Source organism: Aptenodytes forsteri, unplaced genomic scaffold (genome assembly GCF_000699145.1).
Source record: "Aptenodytes forsteri isolate BGI_AS27 unplaced genomic scaffold, ASM69914v1 Scaffold208, whole genome shotgun sequence".
In the NCBI taxonomy this organism is placed as follows: domain Eukaryota; kingdom Metazoa; phylum Chordata; class Aves; order Sphenisciformes; family Spheniscidae; genus Aptenodytes; species Aptenodytes forsteri.
In genome coordinates this window covers 1,758,515-1,778,703 of record NW_008794963.1, presented here as the reverse complement: position 1 = coordinate 1,778,703, position 20,189 = coordinate 1,758,515, and the positions used below count along the sequence as shown (strand labels likewise).

The 20,189-nt window shown below is 37.5% G+C and overlaps 1 protein-coding gene across 1 annotated transcript in view; it reads right to left on the bottom strand.

The window, feature by feature from the left end:
- The window catches only part of FAM92A (family with sequence similarity 92 member A), a 32,624-nt gene extending 12,680 nt beyond the window's left edge, over positions 1-19,944 (bottom strand). The window contains exons 1-5 of the mRNA XM_009275501.1: positions 19,909-19,944; positions 17,026-17,121; positions 9,382-9,645; positions 6,329-6,397; positions 1,733-1,834 (exon numbers count right to left, since the gene is read on the bottom strand). Of these exons, the coding sequence (XP_009273776.1) occupies positions 1,733-1,834; positions 6,329-6,397; positions 9,382-9,645; positions 17,026-17,121; positions 19,909-19,944 (567 nt within the window). The remainder of the gene's footprint in view (positions 1-1,732; positions 1,835-6,328; positions 6,398-9,381; positions 9,646-17,025; positions 17,122-19,908) is intronic.
- Positions 19,945-20,189: the final 245 nt, after the last annotated feature.

The following is a 20,189-nucleotide window of genomic DNA, read 5'->3' as shown; positions in this document are numbered from 1 at the left end:
CTGTTTGTCTTGGACTGAGGGTTTGGTTATTTATTTATTAAAAAACCATAAAAATAAAAAATCAGACAACCTAGGTAGACCATTTCAGGAAAAAAAAAATCAATTTTGATTTAAAAAAAATGCATTTTTATATTAAAAAAAAAACTGGTAAGGTTTTCTTTTCAAAGCTGTACTACCCCCACATTTTATAAGATGGACTTGAAATCTGGGCGTGAGTACAGATCCTTTGCTATCTGTGGCCAAAGTTGTTAGCTGCTGAAACATCACAGTTGCTCAAGAATAAGAGAACCACTGCTGGAGCCTAACAGCCGTGCTAACAAACAAGGTGCAGCCTCTCTCAGACCTAAAAGCTGACCTGCATACATCCTCAAAAGCAAATGAACATATTCCTGCTCCCAATACTTTTTATGCGTTTTGTGTTGATCACTTTAAAATGCAAATATGTAGCGTTTGGTGCCTTTGGCCATATGCAAAACCAGACTGTATTGAGATTTAATAACTCTTCAGGCAAAGTCTTAAGTACAGAAAACACAGGTGTTACAAGAAGCTAAGCCACAGAAGGATATTTGGGAGTAGCTTAGCAAAGAGACAAGAAGAAACAAGCTAGGTGCCAGCGATATACCCATGAAATCAACTGGGAATTAGCGAAGAGGGAGAAAAATGGGACCAGTCTCCCTTTGGGGAGAATAGCTCACTGTTATCATTTACTCCCTTAATTCTAATGGAAGAGAACTCTGCATCACAGCTCAAGTTCTAACCTCATGTCTTTATTACATGACGAACTCTACTCATCACTTGATTTAACTGATTTGATTAATATTAAATGGGAATTCTTTGGCAGAGACAAAAATAAAATTTAATTCTCCTTGGTGGCATTTGACCATCACAGTCATTGTCGCTCTTTCTGCAGTCCCATGCCCCAGTCACTAGAAATATCCTAATTTCTGAAATAAAGTTGATGAAATCTTACAAAGAATAGGACTGCTTCACTCCTGAGTCCAATGCTAGAGTGTAAGAGAAAACAAACAGCATATCATCATGAACTTAAATGCTGTATCATAATACATAGGCATAAAGGGACTGAAGTAGGATTGCCGTGATCCTTTATTTTGGCATTTCCTAGACCTAGATTCCGACACCTTCAGAATTTGAAACTTCAATGAGATTTTAATGGAAATTCTGTGGAAGCTTAATTTTTCCCTCTGTGATACAGAACAGTATACTGGGGAGGGTCACTGGTCTTTTGAAAGGAAGAGTAGTCTGGCTGAGTATTCTACTAACCGAGTAACAACTTTTCCTTTCACACTTCATCTCACAGCTTATGGAACTGTGAGATGGAAGAAACTTATACCTCATCTAGGTACAAGGAAGCACAACAACCACCAAAATGACAGGGAGAAAAACAATAAAACAAAAAATCCACAGAAGTAAAAGAGGAGTTGTCTGATTACACTTATTTTCAAAAACCTCCAAATTCCTAGATGCCTCCAAATGCCTACCTCTCTTGCATAAACATATCAAATACTTTGTAGTTTCTTTTCAATCAAATAGGGAGTAACAAAGCAGCTATTATAAGCTGTAATTCATCATAAAGTTTAAGAAAAGATTCAGCATCAACATAGGAAGCAGTCCCTCTAAAGAGCATTTTTCTCTTATCACTTTCTAAACACAATAGTTTAATTCCTGAGAAATTTTAAAAATATTTCTTATAGCCATTAGAAATACAGGATACAATAATGTGTCGATCTGATGGATTCCGCTGACGTGTTTTTTCCAGTTGAGATAATTGCTTGGCTTCTCGGTTCTTTGCTGTTAAAGTTGCTTTAAGATCATCCTGGAAATAAAATGTTTTAGACATGTTTGAAATAGATCTAGGATAACACAAAATGCACTTTTCTTCATAGATGCATTGCCTAGAAAACATGAACAAAACTTCTGCTTTAAACAAAACCAGATTTTACTGATCTCAGCCTGTTAAATGATCCCCTGAAAGAGAAGTCAATGGGGACCAAGAGAGTTTAGCACCTTGCAGAAGTCTCTGCAGCACACACTATAATTTAGAATGTGGGGGAAAAAAGAAAAAGATATTTACGGCTTTTCATGAACAGTACAGTAGATGGTCAAAAGCTGAGATCCCCAAAGCAGTAAGAAGACAGGCACATTCCAGGTTTAGCAATGGCATAAAGGTGGCATTTAGAAATAAGAAGTGGCACCAAATAAAACAGTAAGAAAAAACCAAAACAGGCAGAAGTCAGTACCAATCATAAGTTACTGAAGAACAAAAAACTGCTACACAGAGCTTAAGGTACCATAGAAAATCCATGGCTGAAAGGGTTAAACTGCATATTTATATATGCAGTTAGTAAGGTGTGTAAATACATTTGGAACAAAATACATCCTAGTAATGATGTCGTTGGAGAAGATGAAACTTATTGATCTAGACAAGGCAGAAACTGTTGATAAATATTTTTGCTCCTCATTTCCAAAGCAGAAGTAGGATGTACTTCTAGGAAGATCTGTGACAATTTAGGAACGTTTACATACCACTCTCAAATTCTTGTTCATGCTATAAAACTGTGTTTTGCAAATAGTTTGGCATACATGGAATCTAAAATTGTCAGTCAGATATTTATCACTCCATTGACCCAGCTATGGGAAATGACATTAATTTTGATGGCTCTAATTTAAAGGAGCAGTACCTTAGAACAAGCAGAAATACAGCCCAAAGGAATCAGTCTAACAAAATCTGAGGCAGGAGTTGGGCATGCATTTCAAACCATCATTTCCTCTAAAAAGACCAGTTCCCATTTATCTACCACTCCAGAATGGAGTGGATTAAAGCTATTAAAAACTATAATCTTGGGAAGTTGTCTGTGCTCCTTCCCTGGATTTCAGAATTTTAATATGGTTGTAGGTCTCCTTCACCCACAAAGACATGCAACCAAGAATGTCTCTCTTACAAAAAGTTCTGTGATCCTGTGACCAGATCACTAGTCAATGACAACCACAAGCGTGCCAAGTTTCAGAGTGCTGTGTTTCTTCAATGAGTCTGTACATGAGGTCAGGATCAAAACATGCAGTTTCTTCGTTGTTTCTATCCTTACTGTCTGTTTGTATGTCCTTATGTATATGACTGTCATTTTGCTTCAACTTTAGGGACACAGAGCTGGTTTCTGATAATAAAAACAATTGCATCTTTAGCCCATCAACACTAATTTTGCTGCTGTTCCTTCAAAAGGGAATTTACACCATCTTTAAGGCCATCTGAAAGACTGCTGGAAAGGGCTTTCTCCTTTATGAAAACCATGTGGCTGCAAGAAAAGCAATAATAGAAAAAACATTTATTGCTTTACATTTTAAATTTTAAATTAAAGGTAGAGAAAGAGAAGAGAAAAACATATTTATTTTTGCCATAGAACAAAGCAATTTTGTATCTAATGTTAACAGCTGCATGTTTAGTGTTATGTGATGACTAGGCCCTGTTAACAGCACTGACTTTATAGACCCATTTAAAACAGTCAATCAGATTTAGCACTGTGGCTGAAAGGGTTCTGACCTTCATGCAAAGTATACTTGAGAATGCTAAGGAAACCACTAGAGTTACCATTGTAAAATTCCGTATTTTCTTTCTAGCACATAGCGACTTTGGAAATACCTACAGGGACTGCACTATTCCCTTCTCTACCTCTGTTCTCTGTAGCAACAACAGCCATCAAGCATACTTCTCTGCTAGCCAAAGCCTGACAAAGATCTGGTGCTACTGTGGCTATAGTGGTGGAGCTATATACAAGTTTTGGATATACAAAGGTAGGGCACAGTTACAAACACATTTTGTCTAGGATGTTGAAAAACTGAAAAGGATGCAGAAAAAAACCCATTTAAAAAATATTCAAAAGCTGGGGAAAATGCCATTATGGTGAAAGAATTAAGGTCTACATTATTAGCTAACTGAAAAGAATGAAACATGGGTTTTACTAGCATCTAAATACCTTCAACCAGAAAAAAAAAACAGAGCATCACAGAGCTCTTTAATCTCAGTGGAACATATAACAAGAACCAAAGATTAGGTGAGGTCTTTCATTTAAAACAAAACACCACAAACATCAACTAACCACTAACTACCACAAACAGTCCTACATTCCCCTCCAGTGTCTTCAGACCAAGATTTGATATGTTTTTGGAAAATATGCTTTAATTACACCCAAGGAGAAATGGAATGGAATAGCCAGTGAGAAAAAGGACAGGTACAGAGAATATAAAATTATTCATAGTCCCTCTGGCTTTCAACTATGAATTCAAGTCACACGTAAGAACTCTGGTCAGCCATCTAATTTCAAACCATACAGAAGTATAGCTACAGTCCTTCCAACAGACAATGAGCTGGCAGATCCTCATCACTGTACTGTTACCTGCTTTAGTCACGGAAGTTATTAAAGCAAACCAGTCCTTTCTTCTGCAGGTGGATCACCTTGGTTTTATGATGTCCTGTTTTATATGAAGAAAAGGAACCAGGAACAGAGTTGCCAAAAAGCAGAAAAGTAAAGATTGATATGTAGAACAATGAAACAGAAAGAAATCCTAAAATCCTACATTTAAGCTGCATTACAGGACAAGAATATTATACTAGCTTCCACTGAAGCTGCCAAATCCTGCCCCAGAGAGCTACTCAGTGTAGTAAGCCAGGACATGTGAATGAAACAATTTTATTGCATCAGCAGTTAAAGGGCAACATTATTCTCATTGACCTGGGCTTCTTTAAAGCATTTAGTATCACAGGACATTGATGTCTTACCCCACAGAAATAGCAACAGTTCTTTTTAGATACAGCACAAAAATAGTTTGTGTACACCCTGGAACAGATCCAGTAAGTAGCAGTGAGAACAACCCCTTTGTAAAAAAAACCCAAACATATTCTGTCTGGTTTTACTTAATCAGCTAATGTAGTTACAGGTAAAGCAGTCCTACAGCTAGCACCCTGTGCCAGCTTTACAGGAGTAACAAAACTTCCTTTTTCACTAGAAATGTCCCAGTGTTTAGAGATGATAACGGAAGACCAGACAGCTGAATTTTTAACCAAGGTTTATGGTAACGGGCAGGGGGGAAAAAATAAAATCATTTAATGGCCTACATCTGTAGTGAAGTCTCTCTTTAGTTCAAAGGTACATTGATAAAATAGTTAATCCCATCTACAGTTAAGAATGCTCTTGTACTCCTCACTGTAGCTAAGATAAACATTATGTAATGCTTTCTGGCATTCTGAAAGGCAAAGACAACAGGAAATGCCATTCACTGTTGAGAGGGATGACCCGGCTTCAGTTGCTTCTGTTCTCAGCATTTACTGGCTATCAGTGGCAGTGCACCTCAAGACAGTATCTTCAATGCTTCAGAAGCCCCAGGCACTGCTGTACAGCTCTGCGTCTCCTCAGCAACGCTACTGCCACAAACACATGAAACTTGCCTTCCACCCTCAACGTTTATATCCTATGGAATACTCAGTTAGTTCTAGGTCTCACAAACTGGGTTTCAGAGTGACTGTTAAGATACCAAATTCTAGGATACAGGCTCTGTAGCCTACAACTCTGCTAAGGACTACCACATGTAGTACCACTCAAGTGCAGGATGCATTTCCTTCATAATTGTTTCTCTAACAACCAAGTGAGATAGCTGTGTAGTTACGCTCCAAACACTGTACTCGGTTGTCCACCGTATTGAAAAGATACAAGAACAAAAACATATGAAAAATGCTAGTTTGAGATGCAATGCCACAATGTACTCAAATTAACCATGATGAACACGCTGTAAGATTTTTGTATGTAAAATACCATCAAATAAAGATCATTTTACCTTTTGATTTATATAGATTATGATAGATATATACATCAATTACAGATTTGAGTTTACAGGACAAAGGTATCCCCTATGTAATATATAAGTTTTACGAAGAACTAATTTCATCCTATAAACTAGTATCTGCTTATTAAAATTTACTTGCTCAAGCTTATCCCTCCTCGAGAAAAGAAATTTACAGATATTTTGTGGGAATATTTGAAACCCCTGTATACACTGTTTCCAGAATATAGTGAATAAAGAGACCTCAGTTTTTTGTGTATCTTTAGGTCATCCTGATGACTTTGCAGGACAGAGAGGGATTCAGGGATTCCTCCAACATATATGTAGCTTCAATTCAGATGTATTACTATATAATTTAGTTAGACCGATTACTGCAATATGAAAAATCAGAACCACTCCCCCCTGTAAAGCAGAAGTTTTCAACTGAGTGGCCAGAACATCAAAATGTACCTTGTGAGAAAAGAGGTGTTTAACCTACCCTTTTAAGTTTCACTATGGTCCCGTAACTTTTCAGAGGTTCAACAACCTTGGCTTCAAGCCTGTCAACCTACAAGAGAAATCACAAGGTCACTAAAATCATCCACATCTATGGTGTGCAGAAACAGGAAACAATTAATTTACTAGTGACTCATTAGGAATTTAGCCCATATATGCTGAAAATATAGCGGGATGGAGGTTTTAAAAATATTGCAAAAACCAGTCTCAATTAAATTAACCAGTTATAAAAATCATTTATATTTTGAGGAGCTCAAGCTGATTTCTAGTGGAATTCCTTTTTCTTCATGGGCAATACATCACGATAAATAAAACACGGAGATTCTAACAATTGAGTACTAAAACACTGCATCTTGGAGATCTGTAGCTTTCTATCTAAAGTTAAAGATCAATGTATTTACTCTACACTTGTTGATTGATTATGGACTAAGACATCCTTGCTATCAAACATACTGTACGAAACGCAACACTTCTGTTCTTAAAAATAATGGAAACAGCATTGTAGGTACTGAATATATTAAAAATACCAACAACAGGTTGTGTAAAATGCATGAATGCTCTCACAGAGTGGTGCACCTGAATTTTTGTTTCATAGAATCATAGAATCATTGAGGTTGGAAAAGACCTCTATCATCGAGTCCAACCATCAACCCAACACCACCACCCACTAAACCATGTCCCTAAGTGCCTCATCTACACGTCTTTTAAATACCTCCAGGGATGGGGACTCAACCACTTCCCTGGGCAGCCTGTTCCAATGTTTAACACTCTTTCATTGAGGTTGGAAAAGACCTCTAAGATCATCGAGTCCAACCATCAACCCAACACCACCACCCACTAAACCATGTCCCTAAGTGCCTCATCTACACGTCTTTTAAATACCTCCAGGGATGGGGACTCAACCACTTCCCTGGGCAGCCTGTTCCAATGTTTAACCACTCTTTCAGTAAAGAAATTTTTCCCCATGTCCAATCTAAACCTCCCCTGGCGCAACTTGAGGCCAAGTTTCAGTTCTCCTCGTTAGAAAAACAGCTACATATGGTCAGACAGGCAATAGGATAAGACCTGCCTGCTTGTCAAAACTGACAATACTGCCCGAGTGGCCCCAGCATAAGCTGCCGATGACTTTGGACCAGTGAGTCATCTGGCCCATCGCTGTTATGTCTAAATTAGGACAAGGTGCATACCTCTACTAGGAAGGGATAGACATTACACTCCCCTCTTAACTGGCAGTCACCAGTCAGCCAAAATCTATGCCAACTGAGCAAACATTTCGCCTTTACTACACTCTACCAGTACACTGTCAAACAATTTCACTTAAACTATCAACAGAATAGAATGGAATAGGGCAGTAAGGCTCTAAATGAAGCACGTGATACAGATATACCAAATAACCTGCCCGTCTTTCTTACTTAACCCTTCTACATGTTGTGGAAGTACCTCACACCTCAGCATTTATATATCTAGCACTGCAGCTGAAGACCAGAAATCGATAACCCTTATAAGCTAATTTTCTCTTGCCCACATTGTCAATATATATGAAAACTGTTAACTAACCTGATGCCCAAAAGAAATAAAGCTGAGATTATCTATTTGGTTTTCATGAGCAAAGGAGAACTTGATTTAAAGGCTAAAAGCTTCTCTTGTCCTTTGCTGCTTCTGCCTTTTCTCCTTCAAAGGGCAGTGGTGGTTTGGGGACAGGCGTGGTAGGAGGATGTAGGCCAAATGTCAGGTTTTAAAAACACACATAAAAATTGAAAGAAGCAAAACTCAAGTTGTTACATAGATACCTCAGAATTACAGATTCATAGTTCAAAGGTGAAAACGGACAGAGATATCATGTAGTCTGACCTCACATACACCTTTGGCCATAATATAAATTTACGCCCATTAACAGAGGGATAAATTGCTATTACATCAATTGAAGCATAAGGACCTATGTGTGGCTCAGCTGGAGCCAGATGCATAAGAGCTCATGGAAGAAAAATAAAAATCACACTATCTACACCCTTGGATTTCTTATTACTTCTTAAAAATCTGGCCCTAAATAAATTGTTAAAGATCCATGTGTATTTCTTGTTTTTCAAACCCTCTACTTAGTAGACTAGATACCTCATAGAATAACTTCTTTTAAAAGGTTTTCTTTTCTACCTCGTTAATATAGAAAGATGACTTGCAATGCTTCTTTTAAAAAAAAAAAAAGTCCTATCTGAAAACATCAAGAATGTCAACTACTTCAGTCTCTTTTTTAAATTATAATGGTTCTTAGCTTTTCAAAACTGTAGACGGGAATTTTCTATGCCTTACTGAAAGAATAGATATGTACTCCAAAAACCAGTCTCAGTACATGTGAACAAATTTATTTTTTCTTAAATCTCAGCATTTGGAATTCTGGATCATAAGTTACGGTTTGACTGGCCCCGCACATAGGTGTGTAAGTGGCATAACCACCTTTCTTTACACTCTCACTTACCTAGCAGAAATGTGACTATATTGTCACACGTGGTCCAGATCAAGTTTGTACTTTTAGTGTTGAACTACAGACTTATGAAATCTACAGTGGTCCCTGATAGTACCTCAGAGGGGCTGCCAGTGCCCAGTGAAGGTTTCTGGTTAGTATTCTCTTCCATACTGCTTCTGATAACAGACTCAGCAAAAGGAAAATGACTGATTTTAACTCAGCTGGTGCTAGACAACTCAAGTCACAAAACTAAAAGAACACTTTATTAACCATAAATCATAATCCAAAGCCTAAGACCAATAAAAGACTTGCTCTGTCTCAAATTCTGTGAGTGCTCATACGGATAGTTTCACTGACTTCAACAGGACTAATCACAGGCAGTTTTCACTATGTCATTAGCAGAGTAAATGATGAATGCTTTGGCAGCCTATCCTGCTCTGCCACTAATACATTTAAAAGTGTTTTATCCTATGTTTCTCTCATGATTGCAGAGTATATCTTTTCCCTTTTAATCACAGATAAGTAACTGAAAAGTTCAGATGGCAAACACAACATGTACAGCTTTGATTTTGTACCTCTGCCTGGCGATAATCCTGAAGTCTGGAAAATTCATCTGCAAAGTTTTTCAGTCCAACTTTTAAGTTTGGTGTCTCTGTAGCTGCATATGCATATATTTCATTTACTAGAAGATCTGCTTTGTCTCGTAGTCTGGCAGTTTTACGTACATATCCAGCAAATATTTGGCACAATTCACCAAAATGTTTTTCCACGTTTGAAACAGCATCTTGTATTTGTCTAGTCTGATTGTCCCTGGATACCAAAGAAAAATAAGTGAAAAGCTAAGAAGGGGACAAATGTTTACAACACATACAGAAGAAAAATTATATAATTATACCATTAATAATTTATACATGATTTGGACATCTCATTTCAGTGCAAAACAGCAATCGATTCTTAAAAAGATAATGTTGTAACAGTCTGATGTAATATGTGCTTATTTATGAATGAATAACAAACAAACAAGCAGGATTTATACTTAAAGATCCAATAGAGGAAAACCCAAATCGCAGAAATCAGCTTGGAAGTTTTCTTCCTGTGGTTAAGCCAAAGCTCACTATTACTGTTGGTATTAATTACTAACATAGTGGTAACACCTGCAGGTCTCAAACAAGACTGGGTCATACAGCTTCCTGCAAGAGTCTGCAATCTAAACCGACAAGTCAATGGTTGGAGAAATTAGGTAGTAGAAGGAAAAATCTGTAAAGGTATTAAATGTTCTTTAAATTGTGAACAGGTACCAAACTGCTCCTGGTCAGCACTACAGAGGACAAATATCCCTGAGAATTAGAGAAGAAAAGTGAATGGACACGAGCATAGAGGTGAAAACTCTAAAAACACAGAAAGGACGTTAATCACACCAACAAATTATTTTCTTTTAAATTATATTAATTTAATTCATTTTTTTTAATTTGAACCAAATGCCTGTATGTTTCATTATTAATGATCTAGATAACTCATTCTGAATTTTTAATTAATATATTTCCCTTGATATTTTGCTTTCCTATTCCTACATCTTTTGACGGTCTTGCTTTAGTTCTGCTTCAGTGATACTATTAAACCAAATCAGTATCAGTGAATTCATGCCAGCTGTTGTTGATCTGACTGAATCAACTATAGGACAACTTAGCTAACAGTAACTGCCAGATACTGGGTCCTAAAAAGTCTCCATAGTCTACATGAGGTGATTCACGTGAAGTGCTGGAATTGTCAGCAAAAGAATTCACTTGTACCACTGTCTTGGTGAGGGACAGAAACAAAGACTTCCTTCATATCCTTAAGCTATCCCAACTCCAAATGCTGACCAATATTTAAATATTGACTTAATATCACAACACATGAAAAACAGAAAAATTGGAAGAAATTAAATACATTAAGACTAAACAACAATGCAGTCAATTCAACATCTTTCTTCAGGAACTCTTCAGGAAAAGTATTTCAGGCCAAAGTTCTGCTACGGGCAAAAACCCGGTTGTGTTGCTTCATGGCAAGCAGTCTAGAAGACTGTTCAAAAGAGATTTTGTTCAAAGAAAAAAAAAATTCCAAGTTGTTCAGTCCTCCAGGACATGCTTGAGCATAGAACCATTTGAATAGGAAAGGTTTCACCCAGTGAGTGGGAAAGTAAGCGTCTCATTAAGTATTAATGAAGTTGTTTTTCAAAATTAATGCTATCTGATAAAATCTTCAGTAAAAGGTACATCTTTCATATTTTATTGGAAGGTCTTCATGTCAGAAAGTGTTCCTCTCCCAGGGGGAAGCCTTAAGCACGTTTCCTCACCCACTTTACAGTTTTTATCTCACAGTACTCCCATGCAAATAATATTTAGTTTTGGGACATGAAACATAACATTTCCTTAGATGGGGGTGTGAAAAGGTTTTTTTTTCCCCTCCTAATTATTTGTGACCACTTAAAATTCACAGAAACAAGCTTTAAAGTTCTTGGGGTTTATATACTTCTGAGGAACTTCAGAGGCTGAGAAAAAGCAAAACCATTTTTCAACAGATCATTACTTGCTTTTATTACCCCTAAGTTTTAAAAGCAGAACAGACAGAGCTTTAATGGTAGCTTTGCTGGTGATTATTATTGTGTAGGAACAAGTTTTCATGGTTTGATGAATGCTTTACATTATATATACATTTATTTTACATACAATGCTTTTGTTCATGTATAAATAGACATGTATAAAGTTTTCATCATACACAAGCCAGCCCATATCTGCTCCTGCCAAGATGTACTGTCATATTTTGTCAATTGCCCCTTCAGTTTATTCTCTTGACTATCTCAGGCAAGGCACTTATCTCTGCAACACAAATTGCTTTGCATATATAGTGATGCTGTGTAAGTAATGGTACACATAAATTGTATACTTGCTGAAGGAGCAGAGGAATCATTTTTACCTTTGGTTAACCAATGCTTTTTTTTTTTTACATAAACCCACATGCTAGTAACAGAAGCACTGTTAGTTGAGAAGGATAGAATAACATTCCGAGACATCCTTGTTGTTTTCCCACAGTTTTTAATAGTTTCATTCCACTAACAGCTTTCTGGAGAGGAGTGCAAATGCTAGACAAGGGACAGCACATTATTGTAAGAGAAATGGATGTCAGGATGTCACATTAGAAGCAAAGAGACAGACCAAACAGATTAGGCAGTCACAGGGACACATTTTATTTAAATGTACATTCTCTCATACTAAGGCCACGATTATGATCTGACTGTGACACTCATATCAATTAAGTGTCAGTGAAAGAGGAATCGGGACCACTGAATTCAGTGAAGTTGCTCTTGGTCTACAACAATGCATCCCTAGAATGGAAGTTCTAAGTTTGTATTAAAAAAAAAAAAAAAAAAAAAAAAAAAACTCAATAAAAAAAAAAAAAAAAAATCAGAAAACTAATTTTTTGGTAAATACTCTTTTTTTGCACATCCAGGCTTGGCAAGTGAGAAGCAGAACCAGCTCACCAGCCTGCCACTTCTGAGGGAGAGATGCTGAGGTTGGGCAGCCATGGGGAAAAATCTCGTGGAGCACCAGGAAAGGTCTTTAAAAAAAGGGAAAAAACCCCCACTTAAACCCAAAATCCCCTTTCTGTAAAGATAATGTATTGGGAATGTGACTTGGGGACTGTGTGGGCACCATCCTGTCTCAGCGCTGAAGAAAGAGGTTGCTGGCAAAGTCCCAGCAGGTGGTGTGCAAGACATGCAGAAAAGGCTCTGACGGAGGGAAGGTAGGAATTGGGCTGTCCTCAATACAAACCTGCTTGAAAATACAGCGATGCAGGAGAGCTAAGTACTTAGACAAGTGTTAGCATGCATGAGAAAATTTTATAGGCTTGCCTGAGCATGTGAATAGAAACGGATTTAATTAAGATTTGGTTTTTAACTTTCATCATTTTTTTCTGTTAAAAATAGATTATTTAGATCACTTAAGCTGAAGCTTTAATTCACCTAAAGTAAACTACTCTTCAAATAATGAGGGTCTGTTTAGATCTACTTAGTGGTTTGCACCAACTAAGCTGAAATGAAATGGTGCCATTTGTCCTGAAGGAAGGTTTGTGAAATCAGTGGTAAAACTCACCCCAAAGGTTTGCAGCCCTTAAGGACTTGGCAGACTAATACATCTAATCCCAAAATGTCCTTCAGGAGATGCAGGGGTGAGAGGTCAGCTGTTACCTGAAGGTCTTAACTTCTTTTGACTGCAGGCTTGGGATGAGAGGCTATGTTTATTATTAAATCAACCCACTATTAATAATCTAATAAATCAGTAAAATGACCTAGCTAATAATGACATCACTATTATTAATGTGCAATTCTGTAATTCCTCACACTGCAGCAAGATCTGAGTTTATCATTCTTAACTCTTACTCATTACACACAACTACCAGTGAATTACAGCTCTATCACCTGTCTCTCTACCATGTCACACTCCCTGTTAACCGGGGTGCAATATCATCTGCCTCTGGACGGATTTTTTTTGGGGAAAGTTTTTTTTCCCAAAAAAAATCCCCCAAATTCCCCTTCAATTATCTAGTTCATACTGTCTGCATATAATTTACCTTGCACACTTTCTGAGACATACCATTCCATTTTAGTCTTGATTCCTCTACCTAGCTCCAATTAACTCCAAGCACTTTATCCTATATGCAAACAATTGACATGCCTTGCGGCTTATCCTGTTAAATGGTTTTTTTTACTGTTTTTGTGCTCACATAGCATCCTGCTTTTAAGTGCTTAATAACAAATCATTGCCCTTGACATGTTCTTTGGACAATCTCCTGGTCTCCTGCAGTGGTCTTGTCTCTTCACGAGGCCCTGTACTTCAGCAGGACCTCTAGCTCACAAATTGTAACCTATTTCTGTAGCATTAAGAGCTCTGAAAGTTGAAAACATCCATTCTGCTACTTAGAGCATGTTTAGACTTAGTCACCCAGGAAAGCTCAAGCAAAGCAAGTACCAGAATACCCAGAAATTCTTAATAAACAGCAGAATGGTGGTGTATGAGGTGCTATATAAACATCGTAAGAAGAAGTACAAAGTTATTTGCTTCAAATTATGGGCCAGTGAGAAACAGAGACTGACACTTAATGAGAGGGTAAAAGACTTTGAAAATAAGCAAAAGTTACTTGTGATTAAAATCAAAGAAGTAGTTGTCACTGGAACAAGACACAAAAGAGGAATGACAGCTCATCTTCAGCTATTGCAAACTAAATCTACTCCAGTCCTGAAGTATAGGACTTAGCATAGACATTAAATAACTTAATTTGTGTATGCTGATTTCGCACATGACTTGACTTAATAGTTCTTAATACGATGCTGCAGATAGTCCTGGAATGTATGGCCCACCAGCTCCAGCTGCACATAGAAAGTTGAAAATAATGTCATGAGGGCCTGTTGAAATTTTGAGTCATCAGAGGGTGCATAAGAGCACAAGCTGCATAAATCATGGAGTGGAAAAATATTTTTGTACCATGATTTAGAAATAATTATGGAGAATGATGTTGAAAGTAATGCCAAATTTCCTGCTCATTACCTCTAAGTAAGTTTCCAGAATAACATACTAAAGATGATGACATCTTATAAATGACAAATTCAGAAGAGAAGAAAGCTCTGAAATAGCCAATTGATGATGTTTTCCAATATTCCTCCAGACCATAAGCAAGAGTCCTCCTGACTTAAATGAACTTGAGTAAATTCTCTGTACTGTTGTATTGAACAACAGTATAAAACTCCAGCAGTTTTCAGCAGTGGTGAGGAATTGCCTGTCATTGCTGGGTATGCATGAGCCTGTGGAAACTTCAAGAACACGAATTGGGATAGAATTTCTTCTGTAATATTTAGGGAACATTTTAGCCATTGGTAAGGTAGAGCCATTTTTCTGGGTTGGAATTTCACATCTTGTCAATGAGTTTGTCCTAGATATATGTGTAAAATACCAACAGAATATTCAGTCACTTTCATTTAAGTTAACTGACATTAATTTATATGGTATAGTAATTACCAGCTGATCCATACAGGTCCAGAGGTTCATCTGTGCACTACAGTTTATGTGATTAAGTCTCTGTATGTAATTGATGAGCTGCCTATATGTTTGTGTGACTACTTCTTTTCTCCTAGTGTGTTTTGTAACTTCAGAATATTTTTAAAAATCTTTAAACTTTTTTTATAATTTTCCATTTTCACATGCACCTGTGCTGTCGAATCCTATTATATGTATAGAAAGGCAATCACTGCAGATCTTGGATGTCAGACAACATTAATTTTAGCATACGGGTTTAGCTCATAGTGGATTGGGGATTGTTCTTTGAGATTTAATAATTTAAAGTGTTTTCTTCTGCTGCAACAGTTCCCCTCTTCCTCCTATTTCACTTTGGGTCTGCAGTTCCCTTACTTAATGCAGGAACTAGACCACCTCTTATTCCTAGCTCTGTGTTTTCTCAAGAGCAAGAGGCAGCTTGTGGGAACCATCCTTCCCTGACGCACAAGTCTCCAATACCAAGTTCCGGATATCTTAATTAAAAATCAGTTAGTTTGTTAGAGAAAAAATTGACAACATAATTAGAAAAACAGTAAAACATTGTTTCCTCGGGCTAATACCCGTAGGCCGGTATAACCTTCTGTCATCCATTTTGTCAGTATTGGTTAGAGTGTAGAAGCCTCTTGATGATTTATGCATTTGCCTGTTGTGTTCTTAGTTCTTTAAAAGAGCTTTGGCCGCTGTCAGAGGTAGGATGCTGGGCTAGTGGGATCTTTGATCTTTTTCAGTACAGGCACTCATGCTTTTATGGTGTTAAGTTTTTTATAAACTAAGAGGAGTTCTTTTGTTTGCTTCCTTGCTTACCTTTGGGTAAGTGTTTCTGCTCCTGTGCTTCTCTTTATGCAAACCGAGTTCAAAGGTGAAATGTGAAATATGTCTGGAACATGCTGCTATACAAGTTTTTTTGATGTCTTGTTTTCAGTGATCTGTCAGAAAGTAAGGTTTTGTCTCAGTCTTACTGCCACTTTTTTATACCATGTACACTTTCAGACTTGTTTCTCCCAGATTCTCATTTATGTAGTAGGACCCTATCTCCTTGAGTTGTTACTCCAGTCTAGCTAATCAACATTGTTTCTCGTTTATCATTAAGACCTACTGCTCAGATACTGACAGATGAAGATGTTCTGTGTTGACACTGTTTTATGATGTTTGATACTCTATTTAAGGTAATCACATTTGTTGTGATGCAGACCATGATCTCAGTTACGTGTAGTGAGTACTGATTCATATGCCAGGGAAGGTGTTGGAAAACATCTGTTTCCTGGATCTGCCGTCTAGATGATTCTGAATGTTCTTATTCATTAGTGTCAACAAATGGTGCTCCAGTTATTGTTGGTAGCACTGTAGAAATCCTAGCTTAGGCTGTCAAAGTGCTTTCCTGAAGCCTGCTCAAGATACCTGAGCCGTGTAGGCACATCGTGAACATTGTTGAAGACAAAGAGCCTGCGCCAATCTACTTGTGTTGCTGGAAAGACAGGGCAGAGGGGACTCTTGGAAGGAGACTATTATTGCACCTCTCCCTGGGAATCTTTAGTAAGAAGCAAAAGATTTATTTGAAATTAGGGTATAGATGGTGAGGAAAAGAAGCTTTGGAGAGTGGGCCTGCTACTTGTTCTGCAGCACCGTCCCTCGTTCCTTCAGTGGCAGTAGCACTGAAGCAGCCCGCTCGGCTTTCCAGGGCTCTGATTGATGAAGGTAGGCAGTGAAGCCAGGCTGTTTTGCCATTCCCCTCAAGCTAGTGCCAGAAGCAATCTAATGTCTTTTGCTTTCAGATAACTGTGATAATACACACATTAATTAAATAGACACTTGTATTATTAACATAGTACATAATTTTAATTAGTAAATAGTTATTTTCCAGACATATTTTATTATTGAAATGAGTATGAGTCAACAAGAACAAGCAAGTCAGAATTAGTCTTTTTCAATTTTATATTTTTTAAAATACAAAACTGGTGGCAAGTCGCTTTGCTGCCTGAGAAGCAGATCAGAGAGTAGAGGGTTCTTTGTTGCCCCATTCAGCAGGTAGGGAATTTCTCCTAGATCCTTCAGAACTGAAGTGAGTGAGGTTGGAAGAGTGGCGAGATCGATGGAGCTCATGTGTTTGGACCAGGCGTCTGCAACACGTACCAGGTGCAATACCTTTGATGGAAGTTTCTTCATGTCTTCTATGCCAGACTCATACTGGTAGTCGTGGCAGGATTCCTGAAGGATGTCTATACTGCTCTTCAAGAATGAGATTGTAGACAGGGCATGTTTCTAAATTGCTTCTCATATAAGCAACTGCTTCCCAGAGATCCCAACACCAAGTGGCAGGGGTTGTCTTATGCCTTCACTGTAATTGCTAGCTCAGTACTGGTAGTAGAGCAGGCTGGCTGCATCTGTACTGTATGCCTGGATGTCTCCTCTGGGTCTCTTGTGGTGCCACTGTGGCTGAAATAATGCAAAGGCATGAAACAGCCCTCCTGAGTGTTTTTGTAGCATGGAACTGAGGCTATATATGTCCTGGGATGTGGTTTATGAGATGTTTGAGGGGCAAAATTTGCTGCAATAATGTTGAAGGATGGTAGAGAACGGAGGGAGTCAATTGCAGAGCGGACACAGCAAACCTGGTGCAGTTTCAACCAGCTGACTTTTGTGATCATTCCCTGGAGTAAATTGTTCCCAGCACTGTGCCTGTACTTCGTCTGAGAGACAATAATTTGGAACTGCCAAGAGTAGGGGAGTGATAAACCAATTAAGCAATACTTGGTTTTGTCTTATGACCCTATAAAATTTAGCAGTGTAGATATACCCAAACAATCAGTTATACTCAGAGGGTCTCTTCCAGGTGCACCTAGGGGCTTTCTTGCATGTTTGCTATCTGCGTGAACTGCAGATCTGGTCTTTTGGGCAATCTTGGATTTGCTCTCAGAAGATTATAAGTATTATATAAAGCTTCAAAAGGAAGTTGATATTGGTTTCATTTAAGTCCGTGACAGTTCTGTCATTAGCAGTAGGAATCAAATTTTATCCTTGTTTTCCTCTTTTTACAATAGTAGTATTCTGTTCCCAACAAACTGCTGTACCAGGAATATTTTCTGCAGCTGAAGTGGCAGCCTAAAGTGAGGTCATGATGAAGATACTGGTATGTGATAATAGCTACCACTTGGTGGCATCCACTTCATGCTTTATTTAGTTGAAATGTCATTAGCAGTAGGAATCAAATTTTATCCTTGTTTTCCTCTTTTTACAATAGTAGTATTCTGTTCCCAACAAACTGCTGTACCAGGAATATTTTCTGCAGCTGAAGTGGCAGCCTAAAGTGAGGTCATGATGAAGATACTGGTATGTGATAATAGCTACCACTTGGTGGCATCCACTTCATGCTTTATTTAGTTGAAAACTCCACAGCCAGCAAGCTGAGAAAACTTTCTGAGTTCCTGGCTTGACATTCTTTAAGGGTATTTAAAATAGTTGCAGTTGACTCAAATAATCAAAGTGATTAAACTCTATCTTTGTTCTGTTCTTTGGAAGACTGTACAACTATTTTTTATTCACGGAAAACCTGTTTAAACTCTTGGACCCTTGGTCTTGACCTTGCTGGGTATCTCCGTTTAAAAGAAGCTTTGATTTTAGATAAGTTCATTAGAAGCAAAAATAGCATAGATCTGGTTAGGAGGAGAGTGTACTTGAAATGAGTTCTTGAATTTTTGATTTGCACTTTTCAAAGGAAAAATATTCAGACTCATTCTGGAAAGCGTGTAACATTAGCATTACTAATAAATTAAGGTTTATTAGGAGATGTAAACAGCTCTAGATTCACTTTACCTAACTTCTGACATTTAAATGAGACATCAGAAATATATTTCACCAACCAAAATCTTAATTTGGAGGTCTCTATCTGTCTCTAAAATAATATATGACACAACAATCTAATTCAGTTTGATTCTCATGAGTACCTAACTTCAGATTTAAAGTTGCAAGCCCATCCTCCTTGTATTTGTTGCTAAAGTACTGTGAAAAGAAGCAAGACAAGATTTTTTTAAAATGGCTGGTAAATATGAATACATCAGATATTTGGTAGCTTAGTGCAGATATCCTTAAGTGGGCAGTTTTTCTGATAGTATTGGTCTGATGTAAGGAGAATCAAGAACTTTTCAGCTGTTCAAGACTTGGTCTGCAAGTTGTTGGTCACTTTGGGGAACATAATGTAGTAATGAGCATGGTGTGAGATCTAAATAAATGGCATTTGGCAGTTTGTGGAATGGTACTAGAACAATATTTCTACTTTTGAATGTTTCACCCATAAAATCCACTTGTGATGGTAGTGAAATTAAAAAAAAATACCTAAGAAAACTGTATACTCGTCATCTGATTGCATTATGCGATGATAATTGAATGGTAGATGACATTTTAACCTTATTCATTGCTTTCACACCTAGATTCTTTGACTTCTGCTTGGAGCTGAGGTTAGAAGGTTTGAGGGTTGTCTTTTTTTTAAAATTTAAAGGAAATTTCATTAGCCATTCCTAGGTCGTTGGAGAGTTGGTGGAAACCAGACACTTCCCAGCACTTTTTAGACTTTTTTGTCCTACTAATAAAACCAAAATAAAATTGAACATTAATTTCTAAAAACTTGATAAGCACATAGTCATTATTAATAAATGAGATCACTACTACTTTTGGAGGCAATAAAAAATTTAACTATTAAATCATTACACCTAACTGAAACTTGCTGACTTATTTTGTGATTTTTTCAGCATAACCTGATGAATCTCCCATTCCTCTCTGTGGCCTGTATCAGTGTGGTGAGGGTTGTGCTTTAAAAAATGCAGTCATGGTCCTCTTTTGCTAATTTTCAGTTTTATTAAACAGGGTAAAGAAATAATTTGAGTTAATTTCTTCTTGGAAGTTAACTCTGTTTGATAATCCCAGGAGCAATACATGACACCATTCCACACTTCCACCAAAATAATCAGTCATGTTATCAAATGACTGTGAATTCAGAGAACACTTCAAAATTCTCAGTACCTCGTAGTTCATCACATCTCTCTCGTCCTTCGACATTGCTCTGCATTGTTGTTACATACATTTAAAAAATTACAGCTAGGAACAGGCCTGTATTGAAGAAAAACAAAGTATATGCGTCAGTCTGTTTCTAGAGGGCAGCAAATGACTGTGTTTTAGCCACAAGAGAAAATACAAAATTCACATATGGTTCTGCCAGCAAACCAAAGGCACAATCCAGCATCTTGTAGTTAATGGCAAACTTCCCATTTTCTTTGATGGGAACAGGATCAGGCCCCTGTTGC